The sequence below is a fragment of the Taeniopygia guttata genome, chromosome 1A, assembly GCF_048771995.1.
Source record: "Taeniopygia guttata chromosome 1A, bTaeGut7.mat, whole genome shotgun sequence".
NCBI lineage: Eukaryota > Metazoa > Chordata > Aves > Passeriformes > Estrildidae > Taeniopygia > Taeniopygia guttata.
The window spans coordinates 2,708,600-2,735,959 of record NC_133025.1 but is presented as its reverse complement, the minus strand read 5'-3'; the positions used below and the strand labels follow the sequence as shown (position 1 = coordinate 2,735,959).

The following is a 27,360-nucleotide window of genomic DNA, read 5'->3' as shown; positions in this document are numbered from 1 at the left end:
TTTCCAATTAAAAAACAGGATTTGAGCTGGAAACCACGTTCTCCACGTGGCTGCTCCATCCTCAGGAAGATCAGGACAATTATCAGGTACCTTTGACAGGACTCACGGGTGTCTGAAGGCTTCAAGAGCTGCCCCATGGCAGGACAGTGTTGGGGCAGGAAAGCATAAAGATTTTCCTATAAAAGTGGCACCAACCACGATTGTGAGACCCAGAGGGTGGTCAGGCAGTGCAACAGGTGATGGCCCCAACCCTGCCAGAGCTCAGGAAGAGTTTGGACAATGTTCTCAGGCACTTGATGTGATTTTTGGGGCTGTTGTGTGCTGGGCCAAGAGTTGGACCTTGATGATCCATATGGGTCCCTTCCAGCTCAGGATATTCCCTGATTCTCTGGCTTTTGCATCATTCCAGGCAAGTGCAAAACTTGCTTGGAATGATGAAAAAGTCCAAATTGCTCCAAAATAGCAGCCCAAATTGCTGCCTTATTAGAGGGATTCCAGTTTGCACCTTGGGAAAAAACTGTATGGGGAGTACAAGGCAGGGACAGCTGAGGGTTTATAGGATCACAAACCCCTGCAAGAGTCAGGAAATCCTTCTTTTTTCACTGTTAAAGCTCAGAGGGGCCCAGGAGTGATATTCCAACATCCTGCCCCTCTGAATCCCTGAAGCCTGACCCACACAGACCTTTCTGGAAGCAGCACTGGAGGAAAAGACCATGAGGCAAAAACAAGGAGGGAAAAAAGGAAAAAAAAAGAAAGAACAAAACCTCTCAGCCTGAAAGAGTCACAGGCTTTCAGACAGCAGAAAGTCGAACAAGAAAAAGACCCTTCAGGAAAGGTCTTATTGCAGCCTGTGAAGGCAGCTGGGGTTACCTGAGACTCTCTGGTGGTTCAGAAGACTTTGACCAAGAAAGTTAAAGCCAGGGGCGATCAATGAGCTCTGCCACAGGCAGTGCATCAGGTTACCTGCTGAGCCCAGACACCACGAGCTGCACTTTGCAACTTTTCCCTTTTTTTTCTCCTGGTCTGGCAGTGAGTCTGAGTGTGGATAGCAAACCTCCCTCCCCCTCCACTGTGATCACTAGAAAACAGCTTGTTTAAATGCCTATTTTTTTTTTTTTTTTTCCTTCATGTCATGTTGGAAAGGAGAGCTGTAGTTTCAAGGGGATGAGTTGTCCACACAAGTGGCTGTGGTGGATGGGACGAGGTGGAGAGCAGGAGAATGTGGAAGGTCACTCCTCGGACACTGGGGTGGGTGTCTGCTGCCAGAGAACGGCATCAAACCCCTCTGAACAGGGCTGGCTTCTTGTTGGGAGACCAAAAAATTCTCCCATTGATAGCTCAGGTTTAGCTTTTATATTTTTCAGATTCTGAGCTGTCACTGTCGAGGCAGGACGAGAATGAAGAGACTCTGGCTCAGCAAGCTGCTGAGAGTAAAACTCTGATTTATTCAAAATACACCGCTCTTTTATACAGAGCTTTGTGAGGACCAACACCATTGGTCCTGAAGTGAAAACAACTCACTGCATTGGTGTAAAGTGCTTGATGCACAGTGATAGAACTTAACTATAAACAATGTGAAAAACAAGAGAGATAAACAATTGTTTACATTCTTCTCTATCTCTTTCCCAGGCTTCTGCCTGGCTAGAAACTCCCGTTTCTCTCTTTGACTGAATCTGAGACCCACACTGAGCTGCTTTAGTGTGTGGGTCTGAGCTTCACATTATGGGATGGTGAGCTCTCTGCACAGAGCAGGGAGACAAAACAATTCCTGCTCCAGCTGGGCACCAAGGACAAATGATCCAAATCTCAGCCCAGGAGCACAAACACCGTGGGCTGGAGAGAGAAAAACAAGCAGGGTGGGACTGCCTGGGCTAAAGCTGGAATGGGACAATGAACTCCAAGGTGCCAATGGAGCAGAACTGATCCCAGGGAGAGCCCCCGGGAGCGCTCGGGCATTTTGGGGCCATTTTGGGTCATCTTGGGTGCAGCCCTGGCTGGGCTCTGGTGCTGCCCAAGGTGGATCCATGGAGGAGATGCTTTTCATAAATCCCTGATTTATTCTTTAGTTCAGCCCAGCCTCTGCTCTAGCTCAGCCTTCTCAAGGCATCACGGTGGCTTCTGAGGTGTCTCATAACAGCAGGGATCCAAAAATTAACGATTAATCCAGACCAGCTCCACCTGAGGAATTATGTGGGGGAGATTTTGGCCCTCCCTGGACTAACCCAGAGCCAAAGGGATCCAGAAAGGTGACTGGTGTGGCCCAGGTGTGAGAGACTTATGTCACTGCTTCTTCCATGGGGTGAGGACACCTTCAGGAGGCCACTGGATCCTATTCCCAAGGTTCAGGAGCAGCAGGATCTGCTGGCACATGCTCTGCAAAGCCAACAGAGCCAGCTCGGGTGCCCTGGGGAGGCTCTGGGTGCCAGAAGGACACACAGAGGACACGAGCAGCTCCTCAGAGCTGAGCAGAGGAGTGCAGGGAGCAGAGCCAGCTCCTGGCTCTGATATCTCCAAGCAGGACAGACTGGAGATGCTTAAACAATCCCTCTTCCCTCCACAGCAAATGTCAGTTCCTCTAAACCAACAGTGCTTGTTGACTGCTTTGCTCAGTCTCTAGGGCTGGTAAAGACTTCTGGGGGAGAAAGAAATCACAGATGCCCAAATGTTTCATTCTAAAGGAAAAAAAATAATAATAAAAAAATAATGCTTCCTTTCAGAATGACTTTTTATTTTGAAATCTCAAGCAATTTTGCTGAAAACTGAAATCAAACCCCAAAACAAGGACTTCTAAAGTCTAAATGAATCATTCTCCAATTACGAAATGGAATCAGCCCCTTCCAGAACAGCTTTCAAGAACATTGCTTATTAAAAAAAATAATTGGCTACTGAGAGCTGGAGGGGAAAAAAAAAAAAAAAAAAGTTTTGAAATATCACAAGTTCTCCCAGAAAATGGGACTGACTCCCTCCCTGATTGCAATTAATGACCTGCCAGCCAAGGAGTGCCCAGACCTGCAAGGGCAGATTCCAGAGCAGAAGGAGGCTGGTGCCTGGGGGTGCATCCTCCTTAAGGACAGCTTGTGTGTGTTCAGCCATTCCTCTTGGAATTAGATGGATGCTGCATGGGATGAAATGAGGCAGCAAAGCCAAAATCCAGGAGTGTCACTAATGTGGCAGAGCCTGGGACAGGTCCCTTTGCACCCACATGTGGATTTCCTGTAATGAAATATTTCCTTTCTCTATAGGGACGCTGCTTTTTTGCTCCAGATTTCCATCTTGGATGTTAAACACAACCCAGGGATGCTGTGCAGGGTTGAAAACCTGCATGGTGACCACATGCAGATGGTCCGGTGAAAGTTCATAATAATAAAATGGATATAAACATATATAAATATATAACATGAATATAAAATTTATATTTATATATAAAATATATTAAATATATATAAATATATAAAAATATTAAAAAATATAAAAATATATATAAATATATAGAATGAATAATAGAATGGTTTGGTTAGAAGGGAACCTCAAAATCACCCAATTCCACCCCCTGCCATGGGCAGGAACACCTCCCACTGTCCCAGGGTGCTCCAAGCCCCATCCAGCCTGGCCTTCCAGGGATCCAGGAGCAGCCACAGCTTCTCTGGGCATCTGTGCCAGGGCCTGTCCACCCTCACAGGGAAGAATTCCTTCCAAATATCCAATCTAGAATTAGGGAGGGCTCTGTAAGTAGCTGAAGGGTTTATCCTTGCTCTGGGGATAAAGAGCTTGAACTGTTGGTGGGAAAGAAGGAAGAGGGGTGGTTACAGTTCGGGTATGGGTGAGACAAGGAGTAACTTGCCAGGGGATTAGAAGAGTGGTCAGATTTGGGTGGCATCTTTGGGGAGAGCTGCTTCTGACACAGGAGGGAGCTGCTGAATCCATTCCAGGCTTGCAGAAAATTCACTTTGCTCTCAGCCCTCTCTGCAGTCCCCATCCGGGCTGGTGACATTGCTGTGACCTTGCAGCAGGTACCCAGCGCCAGCTTTGCAGCCTGGTCCATCCCCACTGCTCCCAGCCCAGCCCCTCTCCCTCCTCCTGAGACCTGTGCAGAGCCACAATTTCAATTTACACCAAGTAAATGATTCATCACCACCTAAAGAGGCCTGAGCAGAGCTGGGAGAAGGAGGGGGGACAAGATGGGGGTAAAGATACAGAGATGAAAAGCTCCTGCTCTGTATCAGCTCCTCTCCTCGGGGCAGAAGCCAATCAATCCTCCCCCCCTTCTCCTGCAGCCGTCTGTGGGTCTGTCTGTCTCTGCCTCTCTCTCAGAGGACTCGAGTTTCTCGGTGTAAGGTTAGGACAGCAGAGCTGTGGAAATCGATTCCCGAGCCCTGGCACGCTGCCCTGGGCACAGACAGCCCGGCTCTACCAGGAAAAGAGGGATGAGAGAGCCAACCCCAGACCTCTCGGTGGTGGGAGATGAGGAGAGCTGGAAATGGGGTCTGGGGATCAGCCCTTGGAGGGAAAATCCCAAAATAAGAGAGGTGTGCATGGGAGAGACAAAACCACCATCCCATTTGTCGCTATTGGACACAAAATGAGTACACAGAAGCTTGGTAAGGTCAAAAGAGGAAAAGAACTAATTTAAATTTTGACCTCACAATATATAGAATTCTAAAAGTAACAGTGAATTGGAAGATGGAATTGCCACCTCTTCAACCACACTAGTCAAACTAAGTCTATCAATTCTCTCCTCTCACAAAGAATGCAAAACAATCATTATTTCCATGAACAGTGCGTGAGAACTCAAGTAGAAATATGTAAACATCAGAAGGCATAGAAAACTTTTGAAAGAACTTTAAAACTTTTAAAAGAATTATAAAAGAGCACTTAGCACTTTTAAAAATCAGGGCAACACCCACTGGGCAGTTTTCACCTGTCTCCCAGTCCAGCACTGCTCCTCTTGATGGTTTATACTGGAGGAGGAGCAAAATCCTGGCTCCCAGCCCTGCTCTACCCCAGCTCTTGCACAGCCCAGCTGCCTCCCCCTTGCCTTCCACATCACTGTGTGAAAAATGCATATTTTATAATTGGCTTTTCGCAAATGTTACAATGAATATTATATGTGTAATGTCAGAAAGTTATGCTGTATTAATTCTCTTAAGTAGTGTGTTAAACACAGTTTTAGGTTCCAACATAATGTTAAAATAGAGACTATGTATGTGGGGGAAGTTTTTTTTTTTTTTAAGGATGAGATACTCGCTTTGAGCAACACCTAAATCTTCCAAAGGAGAGGAATTTATGGCTTTTTATCAGAAGAAGCTAATTTCTTCAGGCCTTGCTCAGACTCAAAGATGCCATGGGGATTAAAGGAACAGTTGACATACAACAGACAGAGTTTCTTGTTTAGAAAAAAATGTATGCACAAGCATGAAGGATATATGAATATGCAACAGTGTATTTGTTTTAGGGTGATTCCTTTGTTCACAAGTCATGCTTTTCATGACTTAGTGTCCAAGAGCATCCGGACATCCATAATTCTTTGCTTTTTATTGTCTTGTAATTGTCCTAGCTCTAAACTTTATTACTCTAATTGTATGATCATTTTTATAACCATTTTATTATTATTAAACTTTAAAAATTTAAAAAACCAAGTGATTGGCGTTTTTCACAACTGGTTCAGCCCTGCACTGGGAATCCCCTGGGATTCCTGACTGGGAGGGAAGAGGGAAGGGTTAGCAGCCAGGATGGGAAATGTTTATGGCATTTTTCCCCAGGGATCCTTGTGCAGGAGTTGTTGATGACGTTATCCCACTTGAGGAAAAGTCTGTTAATGAGGCTTGAGGGATTTTGATGTGCAAAAATTTCTAATGAGAGACTCAGTATTCCAGTGTCCTTACCCTGAATATCCTGTGCAGCCAAAACTTGTTGAATGGGATGTAATTGGCTCCTTTGCTCTCAGGGCTGCCCAAAAGGATGAGGAAAGTCAAACTCAGAAAGGAGCACCTGAGGCTGAACTGAGAACACCTCCCAAACTAGGACAGAAAATCTGATTTCTTAACTGTGGGGAAAACTAGAGGGAAGCAACAGACTTGAAGTGGGATTTGATAACATTTGCCTTCAAAGTGCTTTTAAAAAACCCCACAGGGAATCAATCTCAGTGACCCTGCTGCAAGGTACATAAATAAGAGGTGTTTCTCTTTTCCAGATAAGGAATCAGAGGTTGAGTGGCCAGAGGGAGGAGGGCACATTGCCATCAGCCAGGTCCAGACTCCAGACACACTTCTCCCTCAGGATTGAGCTTGGACAGAGATGTTTTTCTAATCAAGTTGAATCTGCCAGCCCCACCCATCACCCTCCATTTCATTTCCAGTACCCCTCAGGATGAGCTGCTGCAGAGTCTGCAGTTGTCTGTGTCCCTTCTCTCTCCTTCTGGGGATTTATTGCTGCATGTTTTGATTGTTTGTTGCCACTGACCCTGGATGTAAGGAGATGGAATGTCCAGCATTGCTGTGGTACAATCAATGAACAAATCCATGCCTTTCTATGCTTTCTTGCACATATCTGTGCTGTCCCTTCCCTGACAGCAAGCACACGGTGTCCTGGAGGATGGATGCAGGATGGGATGGGATGGGAACACACTATAAAGCTCTGTGTCAAATGGAAATATCCTCAGGTCAGCAGGATGAAATTTTCTGGGCTCTTACCCACCACACCACAATTCAGGACTGGTTTGCCAAGGTTCCCTTGAACAATTTCAGAGCACGAGCCCCATTTTTGGACATGTTTTGGGACAGATCCCCCAGATCTGATTTGAAATTAAACAGACTGACATGGTTTTGGATGAGGGTCACACAAGCTGACAGAAGCAGAGCATTCAGAGCAGCGACAGAAGGCTGGAATATGGTCCAGGTTTGTTCCCTTCTGTTCCAGCAAGGAGAGGTAGCAAAGTCTATCACTTCAACTGGATCCCTGTCTCCACCTGGAGAGTTTGCAACTCAAAGGGAAGAACTCAGGTGAAGACCAACAAGAGCAGGGCCCATCAGAAAAACCCTCCAAGGCTGCCAAGGACACCGTGAGGCTGGGAGTGACAACACCCTGCAGAGCCACTCTCAGCTGGAGCCCTGGCTGGACAGATCCCATGCACTTCCCAGCCACAGTCTCTGCTGAGAGGGGCTTGGCAAACGAGACCTCCCTGTCACTCAGAGCCAGGAGCTCAGCCAAGCTGACACCTCCCTCTCCACAGCTTTGGCAGAGGGCTCCCTGCAGGAGGAGATCATTCAGGGAAAGGCTGCAGAGAGGCAAGACCGATAGCATCACTAAAAAGCTTAAGGAAAAACAAGAATGAACTGACATCCCAATATGAGGACACCTGGATCCTCGTGAAGCAGTGGGCAAACCAGTACCACAAAATGATGGGGAGTGGAATGAGGCCCCTGCTTGGCTTGTTAAACCATAAGATCCCAATGAAAACTGCCCCGGAGTGGATTCCATGTTGTTTATTGGGATCTGATTCCTCTCTAAGGGCAATGGAGATCATGACAAGTCCAAAAGAGGAGAAGTTCAGGTCAGCAGTGGAAAGCTGTAGGTGCTGAGAGAAGGGCTAATGGTCAGTGCAAAATTCCCTTGAATGGAATGGAAACCACCAGGAAAATGTGACCCAGAGAAGAGTTGATGGAGTGTTGAATTCAAAACACATCAGGCTGCTTTGCTGGTGCAGTCAGCAAACTGATGGAGAAGCTCTGTCCAGCCTCTACCACCCTTCCTTCCCCTCATCTTCCAAAAAATACCCTTCACAATTAAGCAAAGTCTCTCCCCAGCAAATCCAGAGATTTTTTTTGGATGTACCTGGATCAGCCAGGGACTGTGACAGCATTTTGCCCCTCTACCTTGATGCCTTAAGTTTTATCTTTCATATTTTCCAGATTCTGTACTGCATTAATGTGTAACTCTGACCTTTATATAAAGTGTCAGCAAGTTCTCCTCACAGCTCAGTCAGACAAAACAATCCCTTTCCAGCCCCAGAACCAAGGACAGCTTGGGTTTTGGGCAGATTGGAGCCCAAAAAGTGCAAACAACAGCGAATTGAGGAGAGCAATTTGGGAGGATGGGACTGCATAACCTGGAGCTGTAATTGGACAATGAATTCCCGATATGGAAATGGATCAAAACTTATAAAAGTGTGAAAACTTGTAACTCAGAGTGCATCTTGGGTGTAGCCACAGCCAGGCTCTTGCACTGCCCAAGATGTATCCTTTGAAGGCCTTTAAATAAATCTCTACTTTATTCCTTTAACAGGAAATCCCCATGCAGGAAAGTAGAAAAATAATCTGGATCGAGTTGACTGATTATTTAGCTTGTTGAAAATAAACCATGTCTAGTGTGCCACTAAGTGCAAAATATAAGAAAAAGGAAGTGTACTAACTTTTTTCTCACAATGGTAATAGATGATGCAGTGAGGTAAGCAAGAACATTTCAGTCCTAAGAAAATTGTTGTATTGAACACCCTGAACCTGTTAATTTCAGAACGCTTCTATTACTGAATTTTGTTAGAATCAAGGGTTAAGATTATCATCTTAAAGGGTTAGATTATCATCCAACCATCACTGTTCTCTTAGGTTTGAACAATGTCACTGCTCACTTCATTTTGGTGGATATGGCTTTGCTACCAAGTAAATTGGGTTTTTTCATGAGACATGATTTGAGGTACGTGTATTACCTTCATGTATTAACAGTAAAAACCACTTAAATCCTTGCTTAATGAAGAAAACTGCTCCTTGCCTGAATAGACTCCGTTCTAGGTCGCCTCTCCAGGCATCAGCTGTGCTAGCACGAGGGCAGGTGGTGGGGACAGGCAGGGCTGGCATGGTGGTAGATGAAAAATCAAAACCCCACAATTCCAGTACAGATTTGTAGGGATTGTATGTTTTTATTACAGCACTGGGATTTCCCTTCAAAGGGCATGCACCCCCTGAGAACCCCTGATCTTTTTTTATTACTCTTAGCTAATTTCTATACGCATAGAATTTCACAATAGGTTCATGCATATTCATTCTGCTGATTTCACATTATATTTACAGCTAGTTACACTTGTACTCAGTTTTTGTCAGAAAGTACAGAAAGAACTCCTGGGTCACTCTGTGCTGTTTCAAGGCTCAAGGAGCTTTTCTTATCTCTTACCTTTTTAGTGTGAAATTTGCATTCTTTTCTCCTTAGCTGGGGTAGTTTTGCTAGTGCTGCAGTTACCAGACTAAACAGCATATCTAGCAAGCTCAAAGTGGCACATTTCACCTCAATCCAAATGGATTTCTACCCTGTTAAATGTTCACTCTGTCTCAGTGGCAGAGCCCACGGGTACTCACGTGTTGTGCAGGACACACCATCCGCAGTGGGGGTCCCCCGAGCCCAGGCACTCGCTGCAGGTCTCGTACTGGCTGCACGACTCCACGGGCACCCTGGTGAGCTGCAGGAGGAAAGGGGACAACCTGTCAGGCTTCTCACGTGGCTGAGAACGGCTGGATGGAAGTGCCACCATCCCTGTCCCCTTCCCCTGGTGCCTGTGCTCCCGCAGGAACTCCTGTGCAGCGCTGGGCAGGCAGGGGGATGGGGATGGTTTTGCTCCAGAGTTCAGCCTGATAGTAAAAGGGTTTTAAAATCATGAGGATTTGGGGAGTTAGAAGGAAAGTTAGGCTTAGTGAGCCCTGGGATGTGGGAATCCAGAGCATCCCTCTGGCTGCCCTGGAAGGTCTGGGACCCTGGCAGGGGTCAGGAACCCCCCTGGACAGAGCCCCCAGAGACACTGTCTGTGATCTCTGTCCATGGAAAAGACTTTCCAATCTTACAGGATGAATTACAAACTCCGAGTGTTTGATATAAGTAATAATTAAGTGTGGCACAGGTGCAAAACTAAAATTTTAGGATTCTAGATAAGGGGTCCAAAGGGGACAAGATGGAGGAAATTGGGTGTGTCTTGTCCTTTTTCTCCTTCTTCATGCCCTCCATGTTTCACTGCAGTGTTGGCATTTTTCTGTTGGTTCAGGCTGGGGACACACTGTCCAACGTAGGTGACAGATATTGGCACGTTATTGTAAATCCAGCACAGGTAGTTTCTGGTATTTAATGTTTGTAACATCCCACTGAGGGCAGAGCCCCACACGCTGCCCTGCAGGACAGAGCTGCGGCAGGGCAGCAGAACATGTTAGAGATAAACAGAATAAACAACCTTGAAACCAGCACAGACCAATTATGGCTTCTGCTTTGGCAGCGGGGCTGACAGACAGAGACTTTCTACAATCTTGGATTCATCTCAATACCACAGATTCCAACACTGGGATAATGCCCTGGGAAAGTATAGGCCTTGTACTTGCTAGAACTGCACCTGTGTAACCAGTATGTGATATAATTGTAAGATGCAATGATTGTTTAGTAATTAAATATAATTACTGTTTGATCATAAGAATAATCATGAGGAACTGTGGTCAGGGGGCTTTGAAAAGATCATGCTTGAGTAAGATCAATGTATACAATAGAACAATCTAAGTTTAATAATTAATATGCAAGTTATATAACGATAGAATATAAAATACCTTCAGCTCAAAAGCCATGTCAGAGTCAGATTTGGGTCTGTACCCCTGATTCCCAGAGCTCTTCAATAAAAGCAACTGCAGATAATCATATTCTGTGGTTTTGTGTGTTCCTCATGCTAACAAGCCTGGTGCAGTCCCTGTCCACACCCTGGTCTATGTCCCCTGTGACTTTTCCCTCTCCTCTGTAGCCCTTCATCCCTTGCAGGATTTCCCAGCAATCAGCACATCAGGCAGGCTGTGGGGATGTGGCATCTTGAAATTAAGTTAATTCATTTCAAATGGACAACAGGGAGATCTTCTGCAGCAAGGTGAGTTCCCTGGATCTCATCGATCTTTCTGGTTTCCTGTGAGAACTGAGCTCTTGTGATGTCTTTGTGTCCCTCCCATGACCTCCTGCCACCACCAGTCCCCACTGCCACCACCACTGCTGGTCCAAGGAGAGCATTAGCTCCACTCTCCATTGTCCATGCATCTCTCCAACCATCACTTCTTCCATCCCTGCAGAGGGACATCCCAGCAGGAAAGGGACAAAGGCTACCAGGCTGGATATTTTCTTGCTCTAGCCCTGCTTTTGCAGCTCAGAAAGCATTAGAGTAGGACCTGAAACACCCAGGCACTGCCAAAACACCGCATTTTATCATCTATTTTTTTTTTATTTTTCCTTTTTAATTAAAGTATTTCAGTAAGAGGTTTCAAAGGTTGAAGGGACTGCCCAGCCTGACCTCCTGTCTCACAGATTTTGATTCCTCTTACGTTTTTTAAGCCCCTCACAGCTTTTGAAGCCAAACACACAATTTGGGCCCAATGACCTGATAGTCCCTTTTCCATTGAATAAGCTTCAGAGAGCCTCTGTAATATCCAGTCAATTGCTGGTGTCTTCACCCCAGTTCCTGTCAGCAGGGAGAGTTTATTCCCTCAGATGATAGAGTGTGGTATTATCCTGATGAAACACCACTGAGAACTGCCAGCTCTAAACTGCAGAACAGTTACTCCTGACAAATGACGAGGGAATGCACCTGGATCCCAGGGACAATTTTTTTACTTGGCACTGCATTCAGGAGAGTTTTAGCCCTGGAGTGACAGACTAAGAGACTAAGATCCATCTTGATTGCATGTCTAAATAAACTGGCTTTTTTTTTTTTTTTTTTTTTAATAATTTTAATAGAAATATATATCAGGCAAAATTCCACCTCCGTACGAAGACCTTTTCTGGTTCTATCAGAAATTGTTTTTCTCACCCCTACCCACAAATCCCAGTTGATAGTCTATAAGCAAAAGCTGCAAATGTGCATTTTTGCCTTTGGCAAGTGGCAGAAGCTTTAGAAAACTTCAGGTAGAAACACGATGGGGTTTATTTACCATTGCACCAGTGCCTGTGCCAAGTCACCCAGAGGAGCCAACTGCAGCTACTGAAAGTCTTTAAGGAAAAAGTGAGGATGGGGGGAAAAACTCAAAAAAAACCAGCACAAACTCACTTTTCTCGCCTGAATCTATTGCCGTGAGCATAAAAACAAAATCAAAACAGACACAGAGCAATAAAAGTTATAAGAACAAGACAGGGAGGGAGTCATTCAGATTTCTCTAATTATGGTGGCCTTGGCAGTGGTGAATTAATGGTTGGATTTGATGATCTTAAAGGTCTTTTCAAAGATTCTACGATTCTTTCAAGAATTTTAAAAATTAAGATTGTTTGGCCATGAATGAGGTTGTTCCACCTTCCTTAAGCTTCTGATCAAGAACGTATTACCTGTTCATAAAGAATAAATTTTATGCCTCAGGGTTTCACCCAATTAAACTTGTTGAACCTAATAGTCTGTGTTGAATCCAAATTCAAAAAAACCAAAAATTATTATGAGAAGATACCAAAAGGTATCAGATTATAATCATAATATATAATATATATCACATTATAATTTGTAACTTACAGTTTATAATTTATAATTTCTAAGTCTTACATTATAATTTATTATGTCAGCCATTCTCACCTCTTATTTCCACCTTAGAAAAATATATTGTGAGTAATTTTATCTCGATCACATCAAGCTTGGCCACTGTGGCCACCAGAGGACTTGAAGAAGGAGCAGATAATTTAGTTTTGAAAGACTCTAAATCTGCCATTCTTCAATCCAGATGCAACCCCCACCTGGTAATTAGAATTTTGTGAGCACAGTTGGGTTTGGCTCTGCAGTTCCCACCCAAACCACCCTCAGTTTGACATATGGTGCTGCTTGATTTATCCTCATTAGCTCCAGATAGTTCCATCCAACCTCATTTCAGAGCCAGTTTACACCTGTCTGGTAGAAGTGAGCCTTGGTTAAGAAGTTTAGATCAGAAAATGAACTTTTCCAACACCTGTTGATCCTGGCTTGAATGCTCAGAGTCCAAATCCACTTGAGGCTCAGATATAGATACAAGAAAGAAGTCCTAGAGCACTGAAATTTGCCATTTCCTGGCAAATTACTATAAAAAGAGTAGATAAAAGGTGATCTCTGTATGTTTTATTCTTATTAGTTAATTAGCCATCAAAGGATAGCCAAGCTCGTTCCAGTGGCAGGAGGAACCTTCTGGGAACCCAGACTTCATCTTTGCAGAAATGTTTTCTTTTCAGTGTGTTTGGGGGTATTTTGTGGGATATATGTTGATTTTAGGAGCACACACCTGGCTTGTGCTGCTGTCCCAGAGCCTACAGGGATGTGTCACGAGCTTCCCACATCCCAAATCCTGTCAATCCCACCAGAGTGTGTGTCCCGTGTCTCTGTGTGCATTATTCCTGCCCTGAAAGTCCTTTTACAAGTTCACCTCTAGCAGCTTTATTGTGAGATTAATTAAAACTGTACCACGCTGGTAAATGTCTTGGGCTGGAAGTGTCAGACCTTCCAATTAATGCAGAAAGAAAACACAAAGAAAACAAAGGAGCTGCAACAGAAAGAAAAGCCACCTAAGGGTTGTCTGCTGAAAAGAGGAAGAACATCAAGCAAATAAGGCACATCAGAGGTCTTATTTTCCTTTTTGGAGCATAAACTGTAATTAATTCAGCTCAGCTTTCCACGTTGAAGGGTTTGAGAGCTAACTGGGTGCCTCCAGGGAACAGCCACTAAAATGTCAGCAAAAGAAAAGTCCATGAAGCCTCCCAGTTAAAGAGCTTTGCCATTATTCACTTGGATGAAGGGAACAGGCAGTGCTGGAGGTGGAAATCTCCATGACAAACCAGGCTGTGCTTACTCCCTCCACCCCTTCTCCATCCTTGGAATGCCTGACAAACTCTTCAAAGTCATTTCCCAACCTTGGTGAGGGTCCCTACCCGTGGTTCTTCGTGGGAATGAAACCTGGATTCAACATTTTGCAGCAAATATCACAGAATCCTGGAATGTCCTTGGGCTGGAAGGGACCCACAAGGATCACTGAAGTTCAATCCTTCACCCTGCACAGGACAACTCCAATAATCCACCACGTGCCTGAGAGTGCTGCCCAGACATAACCAGGGATTCAGCAGGATCAGAAAAAGAAAATGTCCTTCATTTTGGGGCATTAGGAGCCAGTTTGGAGTAATTTATATTCCTGCAGTGGTCACAGCTTCACTGGTATTTTAGTCTCACTGTGCCAGAGCAATATATGGATGTAAGAACAGACTGCTGTTGTTCTCAGGGCTTATATCCCATATATTAGGAAAATATATAATATCGGGAAAGGTTCTGCCCCCAGAGGGTGATGGGGCACTGAACAGGCTCCCCATGGGATGGGCACATTCCCAAGGCTCCCAGAGCTCCAGGAGCAGTTGGACAATGCTCTCAGGGATGCATAGGGTGGATTTTAGGGTGTCTGTGCAAGGCCATGAGCTGGACTGGATGAACCTCACAGGTCCCTTCCAGCTCAGGATATTCCCTGATTGCATCCCCACATCTCCCCACTTTATCAAGGAGAGCTGAAGCTGGGAGAGAGGTGTCAGCAGCAGAAGGAAGAGCTGTCTCAGTGTCTCTGAAGGTGTGGGTTTATGGCATCTGAACAAATTTGAGGAGGAAGTTCAGGTAACACCTGCTCAGGGAGCAGCAGGTTATTAAAGACAACATTTTTAGGCCCTGGTTTCATTGGAATATTGGAGATATGAAGGTATGGTACTGGTGGACATCCAGGAGCTGCTGTGCTTCCAAAGATCTGCCCAGAGCAGAGCAGAGGGATGGATAATCTCTGTCCCAGTGAGATGCAATCCTAGAGGTTGGACAAGGGGAAGGTGAATCTCGTGTCCTTCTCAGGGACAGAAAGGGAGCAATGAGCAGGCCCAGCTGCCATGGCTGCAGCAGGATTTGAAGAGGTATTTCACCTCATCAACACATTCATTCACTGCTCCCCAAAGAAATCATGCACCAGTTTCTGGCTCACAAGGACATCTTAAAAATCTGGCAAAATCTGCAAAGTGCTGAATGGTTCAGAGCTCAACTGCTCCTTCAGGGTGTTTCACACAACACCTCACCTCTGATCCTGCCTAAATTCCAAACTTCAGATTCTCCAGCTCCCAGCCTCCCTTCCCCTCCCTATTGCTAGTATGAATGAGTTACAAAAAGTCATTTAAAACAAAATGATTGAGTTTTTTGGATCTGATAGAAAGGAACAGCTAATCCTGTTAGAAATTTGGCTCCTGCTTCTGCCATTATACATTCACAAAAGCTCCTGCTGTGTGCTCAGTCACAATTTTCTGGCTCCCGTTTTTGACTTTTTTATTTCAATATACATTACTTCTTTTTCCCCCTTAAACTGCCAACATTCTGGTCAAAACCTGAATCACTGCTCAATCTCTGCTGTTATAATTGGATGTTAATACAGCGGCAGGATTTATTCAGTCTGATGGAGTAAGTTAATTTAAATGTACAAAAAGGCATCTTAAGTAGCCAGTTTCCTTCCCAACAGTCAAAAGATACATTTCCAAAACACTGAACAGTGGCTCTGTCAAGCCATGTGGGTTCTGTGAATGCTGCTATCTTTCAAGGCTCAGCCAGCCCCGAAAAACTGCAGGAAGATTAAGAGTGGAGCTTATTTGATTTCGAAGCCCTGAATAGAGAGTGTTCATGATAATGCAGTTTATTAAATAGAGGAAGGCAAAAAACCACCTGGTTGAAGCACTTCTGCACCTTTATAAAAATTAGTGAGGGTGTTCAGTCACCTGCACAGATCCCAAGATGCTGATTTTATTCTGGCCTGAATTATGGACAAAGGGACTGGGATTTCCTCGGTCATATTTGATATCCTGTGCCTTATTACCTGACCTACAGACCCAATAAAAAAGCAGGGACAGGGAAAAGCAAAGCCTAGGGAGCTGAGGCACATTATTTATTTACCCTGATGAGAAACAGGACTCACACACAGGGAGGTGTCACACTGCTGGGAGAGGAGCTGGGCTGGATCCCAGCCTGCCCCTTCTGCAGGATAAGCACATAACTTGCCAGTCCCACTGGGACAGGGGATGTCATTTCTCATCAGACACCCCCAAGCTCTGCCTCTTCATCGTAGCCCTCTTCCCAGAAAATCCATGCTTACATCCTTGGAAAACTGAGCATTTAATTAAGGGCGTTAATTGGAAGCAGCAGTAGCTGTCAAGGACAGATGACACAATAATTAAAGTGGGGGTCAGTGTCCTGCTACGTGGCAGGATAAATTACCTGATCAAATATCTTTGTTCACCAAGGGCCCCCAACCTCCAGGTGTGTGTTTGCTGCTCCTCCTCCTCTCCTTTCTCTGTTCTTTGGTGAGAGATTTCTCCACGCTGGCACTGCCAGAGCAAATCCCTGTTGCCCTGATTTTTAAAAGTGTTAAGTTTTCTTTCATAGTTCTTTTGAAAGTGTTAAAAGTTCTCATAAAACTTCTTTAGCCTTCTGATAATGCTTACATATTCGAGAGTCAGAGTTCTCACACAATTTCATGTAAAAATAGAATAGTTTAAATATTTCTCTGTAGGCGGAGAGAAATTATTGATCGATCTTTGGACCGGTGTGGTTGAATAGGTGGTTAATTCCATCCTCCAATCCACGGTCACCTTTGGAATTATATAAATACCAGATGTTCCAATAAAACACTCTCTTTTTCTCCTTTGAATTTCCAAGTTCTGTGTACTCATTTCTTGTCCAATAGCGACAAATCTCCAGTCACAACCACACGACACTCACACCAACAGAGGTACACCAAGAAGATCAATAGAATTATTTGATGCCCACAGCCTCTGTGGCAACATCTCCAGGAAACTTTGAGGTGAGGCTGAGTGTTGGCAGCTCCCGTCAGAAGCTCTCAGGATGAGATTGCTGCTCTTCCAGCAGTGAAATTTGCTTTGCACACCTTGCAGTGCAGTTCTTCTCTTCATGCGCCCCTTGGCAGGACCCTGCCCTGCAGCTGGCTCAGAAAACCCCTCAAATCAAGGGTTTTCTATGTAAACCATGCTGGGCTTCATTTCTGATCTATCAGGTCTGTCAGTCTTGCAGCTTGTAGGGAACAGCTCTGTCATGGCAGGTGTGAAAAGAGAGGGCTTTGCCTTCTCACTAAACTCTGTCTGCAACATCAGGTCCAATTCTAAGCTAGAAACTCGTGCTCTGTTGAAGGAGAGACCTTTTGCAGGGCAGGATTTGTCTGCTCTCTGTTTCAGATGTCAAGCAGGCAGGAGATAAATCACACCCTGGATGTGCCCGTGTCTGCTCGCTGAATATAAAGCAGTGTGGACAGCCAGGTCAGGTGGAGACATTTACAATGTACACCACAGTCACTGGGCGAGGTGACTCCCACACTTCATTTTCTGCTCTTCCTCAAATTTTGTCACCTCAAATATGTTCAGGCCTCCCCTCTTCATAACTGCAGCACCAGAACAACCAGTGACAACACAAAATATATTTTCTTTAATTTCGTGAAGGGTGCTGTAGGAAATCCCCTGTGTTCCATGGCTTGTAAACCACTGCAGAACTCAGAAACCCCTGTGTGGAGACAGGGGCTGTGTTTGAACAGGAGCCTTTCCCCATCTGCTCTGTCCCAGCCCTCACACCAACCTCATCCCTGCTCTCTCTTCTGGCTGTATTTACAAGGGAACAGACAGATAACAAAGATTATCTCAGTCCTTTTCTTAAAGGTTTGGCAAGTTCCCAGTTTTCCCTGCTCAGCCTCTGCCCCGTGCCGTCCCTTCTTCAAAGAATTCCTTCTCTCCATAATGACTCCCCTCCCAAAAACATCACTCCAGGAGGAGCAGGGGACACAGCATCCTGCTGGGAACTTGGAGGTTGAAAAGTGTTTCACACACTCAGAGGTTTCAGTTCAGATTTCCACCAAATTCACCCATTTTTCCTTACCAAAGTTGCCCAAACCTTCCTCAGCTGGGATTGCATCCCATTGCCACAAGGCAGGGAAATCTTTTAATTTCCTTGTAAAAATCAGAGTCCAGCAGCTCAGAGGTGTGGAAGGAGAGAGAGGTGATTTCACCCCAACCTGATGAAGCCAACCACCTTCTTCCATCAGGTCTGGCTGATTTCCTCTGCCTGCAGCATTCCATCCTTGTTTCTCCCTGCTGCATCCAGGTACTTTCACGTCCCCCCTGCCTTGTTTACACCAATTCTTGATCCCCTGGTCAAGTGTTTCACTCTGTAAACTGTGAAACAAATGAGGTTTGGCTAAACATTTGTGTTCAAAAGCCTTCAAAAAAAGAGCTTCATGTCACAATTAATTCAGGGCCAGCCTGGGCTTAATGAGAGCTGGTGCCTGTGTGGCCATTGGAGCGTGGCTGCAGAGCAAGGGAGAGATTGTTACCCAGGCTCCAAAAAGGCTATAAATAGATTTAATTGGGACCTGTGAAGGAATTCATGCCACTGCAATGGGTTTGTCAAAGTCCAGCATCACTTGAAGGCTCTTGGTGGAGGCTTGAACAGTTAAAACATACAGGGAGAAGTTAGGAGTTGTTTCTGCTGGTGATGGTGCTTTCCAGGTCATGTTGTTCTTCCCAGATGTTCCCACCACAGAATCAGAGAAAGTCTTGGTTTGGAAGGGACTTTAAATATCATCTGGTTCCAACACCCCATCATGGGAAGGGATCCTTATCCTCAGTTATCAGTGAGCACCTTGCCATAGATTAATTCTCCTCTCAGGTATCTCACTGTGTCCATTCCCATCAATTCAATCCTGTCACCACTACAGATTCCATTTTTACACATTGAATATCTCCCTGGGCTGTGAAGTTCCATCCTCATCCTCATCCAACTGCCTGGAGGAACTTTTCCTCCTCTCTCTCCCCTGGCACCCTGACCCTCTCCCAGGTTTCTGGCTCCACCACTCCTGATCCAGGCAGTTCCTGAAGGACTGTGTTGATCCAACTCCCTTGTGCAGGATGCAACCCCTGCCAGCACTATCAGGCTACAGGAATTGGGGCAGTTTGATAAATTCCCCTTTTTCAGTTACAATCACATTTGGAATCCCCCATAATTCCACACAGAACTGCTGTACTGGCTGGGACCAACACCCCACATATCCCTGTTCCTTCAGCCATGGCCCAAAAGGAAAGCATATGACCAGAGTAACACACATTTATGTCCCCAGCAACTTCCCAGCCTTTGGCTATTTTCATTCAAGAAACTTCTGTATTTTGTCTGTTTCTCCATCATAGCCCAAAGAGCTATTTATTTGGGTTTTTTTTATTATTTTGGTTTATCCTTGAAATTGCATTGTTGCATCCACAGCATGCTTTGCCAGGGATTTTCACAGATCCAGAGCCCACTGCTTGAAGGAATCACCTGCTTTCATTTGTTCAGGACTTGATTTTTCAACAGTTTAATTTCATGCCCTGTAATTCTTGTATTTGCAGAGGTGTTGAGCAGTCAGTTCCCATCCATCCCCTCCTGCCACTCCTAAGTTTGCCAATCTCCCCATACACCCCAGCTCACCTCCTTCAGGGCTGAGGAGCTCCTGCTTCTTCAGTCACCTCCCACATGGAAACCACCCTGTACCTCTGATCACAGAACCATTAAGGCTGGAAAAGCCCTCCAAGGTCACTGAGTCCAACCCAGCCCTGCCAAGGCCACCACCGACCGTGTCCCCAAGTGCCACATCCACAGGGCTTTGGAGCACTTCAGGGATGGTGGCTCCACCACTGCCCTGGGCAGTCTGTTCCAATGCCTGACCACGCTTTCCATGGACAAATTTTCCTGAATTTCCAACCTAAACCTCCCATGGTACAACTTGAGGCTGTTTCATCCTATTCCCTGTGAGCACAGCCCAAACTGTGTCCCTGACAGGGACTTGTGCAGAGCCACAAGGTCCCATCTGAACCTCCTTTTCTGCAGGCTGAGCCCCTTCTCAGCTCCCTCAGCCTCTCCTCATCAGACTTGTGCTCATCCTTTCTCTTTTAACCATTTATTTATCATTTTTAGCCACATGTTGGGCATAACAAGAGGCTTCGTGATCATCTCTTTGTGGCCTTCATCATCTTGTCCCCTCCCTGGGCTCTCAGGCTCTTATCTCACCAAAAACTATAAAATCACTGCCTTCAGCAGGGTGTCACCTCTCAGTTTGAGCCACAGGGGTGTCCACGTCCCTCAGGCTCATCCCAGGTGACAAACACAACATATCAGATTGATCTGTGATTGTTTTATCAGAGGCAGGTAGCTCATAAAACTTGATTGCTTTTACTGAGTGAGCGTGCAGTGGCACTGATCTTCACACAGCCCCCCAGAGCCCACATCTCTTGCCACAAAAAGGGGCATTTGGATTGCTCCCAGACACCCTCACACGCACCCCACCCCAATTTTTCTCCTCCTATCCCCACCTCCTCTCCTTTTACACCTCATTCTCCATTCAGTGCCCTCAAATCTCTCTGACAGGAGCTCCACAGGCAGCATCAATCAGAGTGATAACATCAGCTGAAGAGTTCTGAGGTCACACTGGTTAATCTGCAGCCCAAAATCTTCAGATGTGAGGCAGGGAGAGCCGTGATAATGTTTGCTTGCAGCTGTTCTGAGCAGACACACACCAACCCAATCCACAGCCCCAAAATTGGGGCTTTCAGGGCTATCACAGCACCTCTGCCTCTCCAGAGCTCTCACCACCAGCAGCCTTCCTGAGGGTTTCACTCAAGAGTTAAGCAGGATTCAGGGAGAAAGATGTGAAGCAGGCTATTCCCAAAGCCTTAAATTTATGTCTCAGTTTATTAAAGGAGAGAAAAGCAGACAGCACCCATGGGAGCCCAGCACATCCCTCTGACCACCCTGGCTGTCTCCAGATCCTGGCAAGGGGCTCAGAGACCTTGGCACGAAGTCAAAAACACCTGTGGCTTCCATTTTAGCCTGTGGAAAACACTGCCAACCTTGTATGAGGAATAACAAGCCACAAGGGTTTGAGTAGTGTGATATTTGAATTAACACAGGGTGGAAAAGTAGAATTTTGGGGTTTTTAGAATGGGGTTCAGGAGGACAAGATGGAGGGATTTGGGTGTGTCCTGACCTTCTTCTCCTTCTCCTTGCCCTCCATGTCTTGGTGTGATGGTGACACTTTTCTATTGGTTTAAGGTAGAGACACACTGTCTAACATCGATCATAAATATTGGCACAATATTATAAACATAATACACGTAATTTTGATATAAAATGTAAATGCCACCTGAGGCAGGAGGCAGATTGCCATGGCCTCTTTGCTAGATGGAGCTCAGCAGGTCAGAGAAAGAATGTTATAGATAACGAAAAATAACCTGAGAAGCTGATCCTACACATTCCAGACTCCTTCTTTGGCTGCACAGGCGGGGGAAAATAAACTTTTACACTCTTGGGGTCATCCCAGCACTGCACACCCTGAGAAGCACTCCCTGCTCAGCTGGTGCCTGTGGGAGCCCTCAAATTTTGGGGGGTAATTAGTGCTGCCAAAAGGGGCAGTGGGCAGGCAGAGATGCAGGTCTCTATTTTGGGGCACGTTTATTTGTCTTTAGATACCCCTGCTGTTTGTTTTGGTGTGGAATTAGAGGGAAGAAGATCCCAGCAAAGCCCAGCTCCCTCTCTGTGTGGTTTTAACTCACAAAGGGGGTTTGAAATGCAGAATTCCTACTGAGTGCAGCGAGGGTTGCTCCATCCCAGTGCCCATATTTCAGTGGATGAAGCACTACACGTGTTTTTCCAGCTTTCCCAGGCATTCATCTTGCCATAAAACGAAAGCCCAAGAATATTTAATTCAGGGATCATAAAAATGCATAAGTTTTAAGATCAGAAGGGACCACTACATCATCTGTCCTCGCCTCCTGTACTTCACAGGCCACTACCCACCTTCTCTTAGGCTGAACCAGATCATCTGGGTTTAGCTGAAGCATTTTGCCTCAGCTAAAGACCTCCAGTTATGATGGGAAGATACCAGGACAGGGAGAATCCTCCAAATGGCAGCTTGTCCCAGCAGCTAATCACTCACACCCTTAAAAGCTTCCAGGGGCCTTACTTTTCCTGTGAATTCATCAGGCTTTGGCTTCCAACCACTGATCTTTATTTTGGTCTTTTTTTCTAGGTTGTAAAGCCCTTTAACCTGCTGTTTTCACCCTGTGAAGATGCTCAGAGACCCTGATCAAGTTATTCCTCAACATTCTTACTGATAAATGAACCCTGAGATGCTTCCAAACCCTATGAGACCTTCCCACTTCCCACAAATCATTTAGTCCTGCTTTTCCCATCTGGCCACAGAGCATGGCTACAGCTCTCCCACTGTCCTCCAAGGGTGCAGGATGATGTCAACCTGCTTCTACAACACGCCAGATGAGGAAAAAGCCCTTTGGAAGGATGTGAAGGAATGGGCCCCTCATCCATTCCAGTCATTGCTTTCTAGGACACGTCTCCCACTTCCCAGCCTGACCGAAATTCCTTCCTGTGACACAGCAAAGTTTGTGTTTGGTTTGTCTGAGGGAGCCAAAGTCACTCAACCGCTGTGCCCTGGTCGTGGTTAATGCTGTGCTAATCGTTGTTCCGCTGAATATTTATCTGTGGGATTTAATATCAACCTCCCGCTAATTCATGAAAGTTTTCAATAGATTTAGGCCCAATATTGATCCCTGGGGAATACTACTAGGGAAACCCTCAGGCTTTTTGAGAGCTGCCAAATATTAAGGCATTTCAGAGATCTCTTCATGCTATTTTAAGGGTTGGGACTTTTTTTTTTAAATGGGAACAGGCTATGGAGTTGTCTCAAGCACTGTGTGGAAAGGTAAAGACAGGGCATCCACAAAGAAAACTTCATTATTGCCTTCAAGAGTGGATCACATATTTCCTTACAGATTGAGAAATATTTTATTTTTCATAAAATCATACTGCCCAGATGCCATTTAGCCCAAATCAGGAGCTTCAGATTTATTCAACATTCCTTACTATTACCCCTCAGGAATAATTAGAGCAGGAGGCTGAACACTCCCAAATCATGAATGTATTCCCCAGCATTTTAGATTAGGATAACTCAGGTCTCAGGTGTGCAAAGTCATCCTCAGAAGAGCTATGCATTAACCAGTACCTGTTTATTGTATCTTTACACCTAAATTCCCCAGTGAAGAGCCCAAAGTTAGACAGGATCAACCTGGGCACTGGGAAACCTGTGGAGATGTAAAAACCTCCTGACTCCTGGTAATAACCCTAAATTTAGACCTCTGCACGATCCCTAAGCTTGTGCTAAGCAGCAGCACACAAGGTTCTTATTCCTCCAATTAGTTTCATTTGTACTCTGGTGAATTTTTTCACATTTCTCTCCAGCCAAAGCAGAAAGACGAGACTCCCACTGCACCTTTCTTTTTATGGAACGACAGACCCGGCGCCCAGATTTCCTGGGGAAAAAAAAAAAACAGCTGGCATGAGGCTCTGCAGCGAAACAGAACTTTTGTCCCTGCGGGGAACTATTCAAATTTAATTTGAGGTACAGCTTCTTGCTCTGTGAATCAGGGAGATCCCGTTTCAGCTCCTCCAGCCAAGCCCTGAGTTCACAAAAGCCGCTGGTGAGTGGGAGCGCTGTCCAGGGGGGCAGGGACAGGGACTGGGGATGGTGTTCTTGGATGACTACAAGGTCAACGCTGCCAGCTGGCTTGGGCACAAAGCACAAGGACCCAAGAGACCCCACAAAGCCCCTGCCAACTCCATCCAGGTGGTTCCCAAACTGGCACCCTGAAAGAGAGTGGGATTAGCCCGCTAAGGCACCTTAAAGCAGCCCTCCACCTCAAAGATCAAAGGCACGCTGGCTCCAGGGCTCTGGTTACACCTGCCTCCCTTGTGGGCAGCCCTTACAAAAGGGTTTGGGCTGGGGGATTTGCTCAGGTGCATTTCACAGGGCTCACCATAAAAAAAAAAAAAAAATACAACCCAAATAATACAACCCCCAAATACCCTTTTGTCCCTGGCCACAAAGGAGGGAGCCGTGCTTGGCAGGTAATGCAAGGGGACAGAAATGAGAGCAAGGAGCAGTGCCAGGTGCCTGGAGAACACCTCTGAAACACGAGGCACCCTGTGCAGCTCAAAGGACTCTGTCCTCCCCTCCAGCCCCAGCAGCTGGGACAGCAAAGCTTCCTCGCTACTGGGGCAGCCCCAGCACCTCCCTGCAGGGCTGGCTCACAGGCAGGTGACATTTCTGCCTCTTGGCAGGACACTGTTGACCCTCCTGAACCCCTTTAACCATATCTCACCCTCATCCCAAAAAAGAAGCCCATGGCTTCAAAGAGTTTGGAATCCCCTGAACCCCTTTTGAATATCTCACCCTCATCCCAAAAAAGCCAGTGGCTTCAGAGACTTTGGAATCCTCTGAACCCCTTTATCTGTGTCTCATCCTCATCCCAAAAAGAAGCCAGTGGCTTCAGAGAGTTTGGAATCCCCTGAACACCTTTATCCATGTCTCACCCTCATCCCAAAAAAGAAACCAGAGGCTTCAAAGAGTTTGCAGTCTTCTTGCAGAGCTCAGGGCACTTGGCTTCCCCATCTCAGCAGCAGAGGTGACCTTCTCATTGCTGCCCTTTGCTCCTCCTTTTCTCCAGCCAATGCAGACACAATCCCAACTGTGCTTCTTGCCTGTGGCCCTCAGGCCCTTCCAGGAAGGGAACAGGGAATTAAAAGCATCAGGGATGAGAAGAAAGCCAGGCTTAGCACTGATGTGGCTGCCTGAAGGTCAAACACACTCATCCTTTCATTGGCATGAGGATTGACACCAGTTTTATTAAACTGGCCGCTGTCTAAATACTGCTGTGGCCACTCATGGCCTGGCTAAGAAACCCTCTGGTGCAGAGACTGGCTGAAGCGCAGGGAAGCTGGGCTGTGGGTCTCAGATTCAGTCAAAGAAAGAAACTGAGAATTTCTAGCCAGGAAAAAAGCCTGGGAAAGAGCTGGAGAAGAATGTAAATAATTCTTTATCTCTCTTGTTTTTCACATTGTTTATAGTTAAGTTCTATCACTGTGCGTCAAGCACTTTGCACCAATGCTGTAGATTGTTTTCACTTCAGAACCAATGGATTTGGTCCTCATGAAGCTCTGTATAAAAGAGCCGTGTATTTTGAATAAATGGGAGTCTTACTCTCACAGCCTTCAGAGTCAAGTCTATTCATTCCCGTCCTGCCTCGACAGCAACACTGGGCGAGCTGATATCCCTTCTCCTGAGCTCTGGACGCTGGGTCTGGCCTCCTTCCATCCACCCATAGAATCAGCAGAGGTGCTGATGCTCCCGAATCCTCCTCATCCTGAGCCATTCCTGTGTGTGCACACCCCCAGCCTGGCAGCCAGCTCTCAGCATTTGTAAGCCCTGTCAGGCTTGTACAGCACAGCAAAGGGGCTGTGGGGAACATTTCTTTTATTTATCAGATTCCATTTCACACCGGTGAACCATAAAATTATAACCACAGCTTTTCCCGGCCCGTTACGGATCTATGACATCTGTCTGTCTGTCTCTCTCCTGCCCACACGGGTGCAGCCTGGTGGCAATAATGGATGTCCTGAAGGAGCAATTTCACCTCTGCTTCCCGAGGATTACAGCCTGCCTCGTCCCAAAGCAGCAATCCCTGCCCCTGCTTTATTAACCCAACAGCAGGCGTGGAGAAAAGCCCTCACCCGGCACAGGCAGCAGAGTGGTTTCCTCAGCGTTTATGGAGAGCAGGAAATTAGGAATGTGTTATCAAGCCAGATGAGGATCAGGTTCAAATCTCACCAAAATAATAGGTGAGGAGGAGAGTTTCCTTCCAGCTGCCTGGGATTTTACCTAAGGAGAGCTGTTGGTGTCCTGCTTTAATGCCAGGAGTTACCTTTTTGGCTCTTGTTTCAGAAAAACACGAGAGCTCATTGCTCCTGTCCCTTTATCTCCTCCAGAGGACACACAGATTTTATGGGTGTTTGCCCAAAAGGAGGTGAAGGGAAGTGTTTCAGCCAGCATTCCTTGAATCAACAACTCCCAAACATCCTTTCCTGTCTGAAGATCTTATTTATAACTTTGGAAACAGAAATATTCTGGGAAGAAGGGAATACAAACCAGGTAGGAGCCCAGCTCTAATCCCTCCCTGGCCAGAGATCCTTTATTTAGAATTTTTTTAATCTCCAGTTCCCTCCATGTGGCCAAAGCATCTCTGAAACGGACACAAACCCCACCAAGGACAATTTCTGCCCATTCCTTATGAAGGGAGGTGGGATAAATCTATTTTTTTTTCCCCCTCCCCATGCACAGCAAGAGTTAGATCCTATTTGCAGCTCCCAAGGATGCTGTGAAGCTCCGGGACTGCTGGGATTGCCTGGTGCTAATGGGGGATGTTTAGAAAAGCATGTTCTGAATCCCTGGAAACATTTAGCTCAGCTCAGTTTGTTTTCCTAAAAGATATGAAATATTGCTGAGCTGAGGGCTCAGAGCAGACATCTCCCCGAGGAGCTCTGTGACCTGAGTTATGCAGATCGCATTAGACAATCACGCCGGTCTCTTTTAGCTTTCAATTCCATGAATTTATAAGTAGTCACCAAATAGTTCCAACCATAATTGTCAGCCTGGGCTGAAAAGAGCTTAGCTAGGCACACAGGCTTTATGTGAAGTGAAAAGTTTGTACTATTATTATTATTATTATTATTATTATTATTATATTGCAGACGGGTTTCCTCTTGCTCAGCTTTAAACTCCATTTTCTCCATCAGGATGCAGATTTCACAAGACAAGTTGCCTGACCCCGTGACCAGGCCTGTAATGGGACTGGGACAGTAATTGCCATATTTTCCAGACAAGGATGAATTGCCTCTTCCAGATGAGCCACACAGACAGCAGAGATGAAGTTTTTCATCGCCCTAGGTGTGTTTTGTTTTCTGCTGATGCATAAACATCCCAGCAATTAGTTTGCTGTGTTAGGGGCTCCCTTTTCCACCTCATTTTCCTGAGGGTTTATATCAGAGTTGTTGTGGGCTATTGACAGGCTTTAAAGACAATTCACAGGGAAATAATGACTTAAAAAGTGGTCAGACATTGGAACCTGCCCGGGGAGGGTGGAATCACATCCTTAGAAGTGCTCAAAAAAACACCTGGATGTGGGATTTGGGGATGTCTCAGTGTTTGCCTTGGCAGTGCTGGGTTAATGGTTGGTCTTGATGATCTTGGAGGGTTTTTTCCAGCCTGAATGATTCTGTGATTCTGTGGAAATTCCAGCAGAATTCCTCAAATATTAGTGCAGGAATCCAGATTCTTTGCTGTTTTGGAATCTCTCACAGATTTACAGCATTTGTGATGCTGGAAACTCTGGGAAAGAGGAGGATGTTGACTGGTGGTGTAAAAGATATTTACCAAGATGAGAGTAATGAATTCAATCCCCACCTAATTAGACCAGGAT

The 27,360-nt window shown here is 45.8% G+C and overlaps 1 protein-coding gene across 4 annotated transcripts in view; it reads right to left on the bottom strand.

Moving 5' to 3' along the window:
* The window catches only part of PLXNA4 (plexin A4), a 467,181-nt gene that overhangs the window by 151,408 nt on the left and 288,413 nt on the right, over window positions 1-27,360 (bottom strand). For 3 of the 4 annotated variants that reach the window (XM_072918513.1, XM_030289996.4, XM_041720978.2), the window contains exon 5: window positions 9,345-9,445. In XM_072918513.1, the coding sequence (XP_072774614.1) occupies window positions 9,345-9,445 (101 nt within the window). Of the gene's footprint in view, window positions 1-9,344; window positions 9,446-23,157; window positions 23,359-27,360 lie in introns of those variants that run through there. The other variant, XM_072918518.1, reaches the window with a different exon arrangement.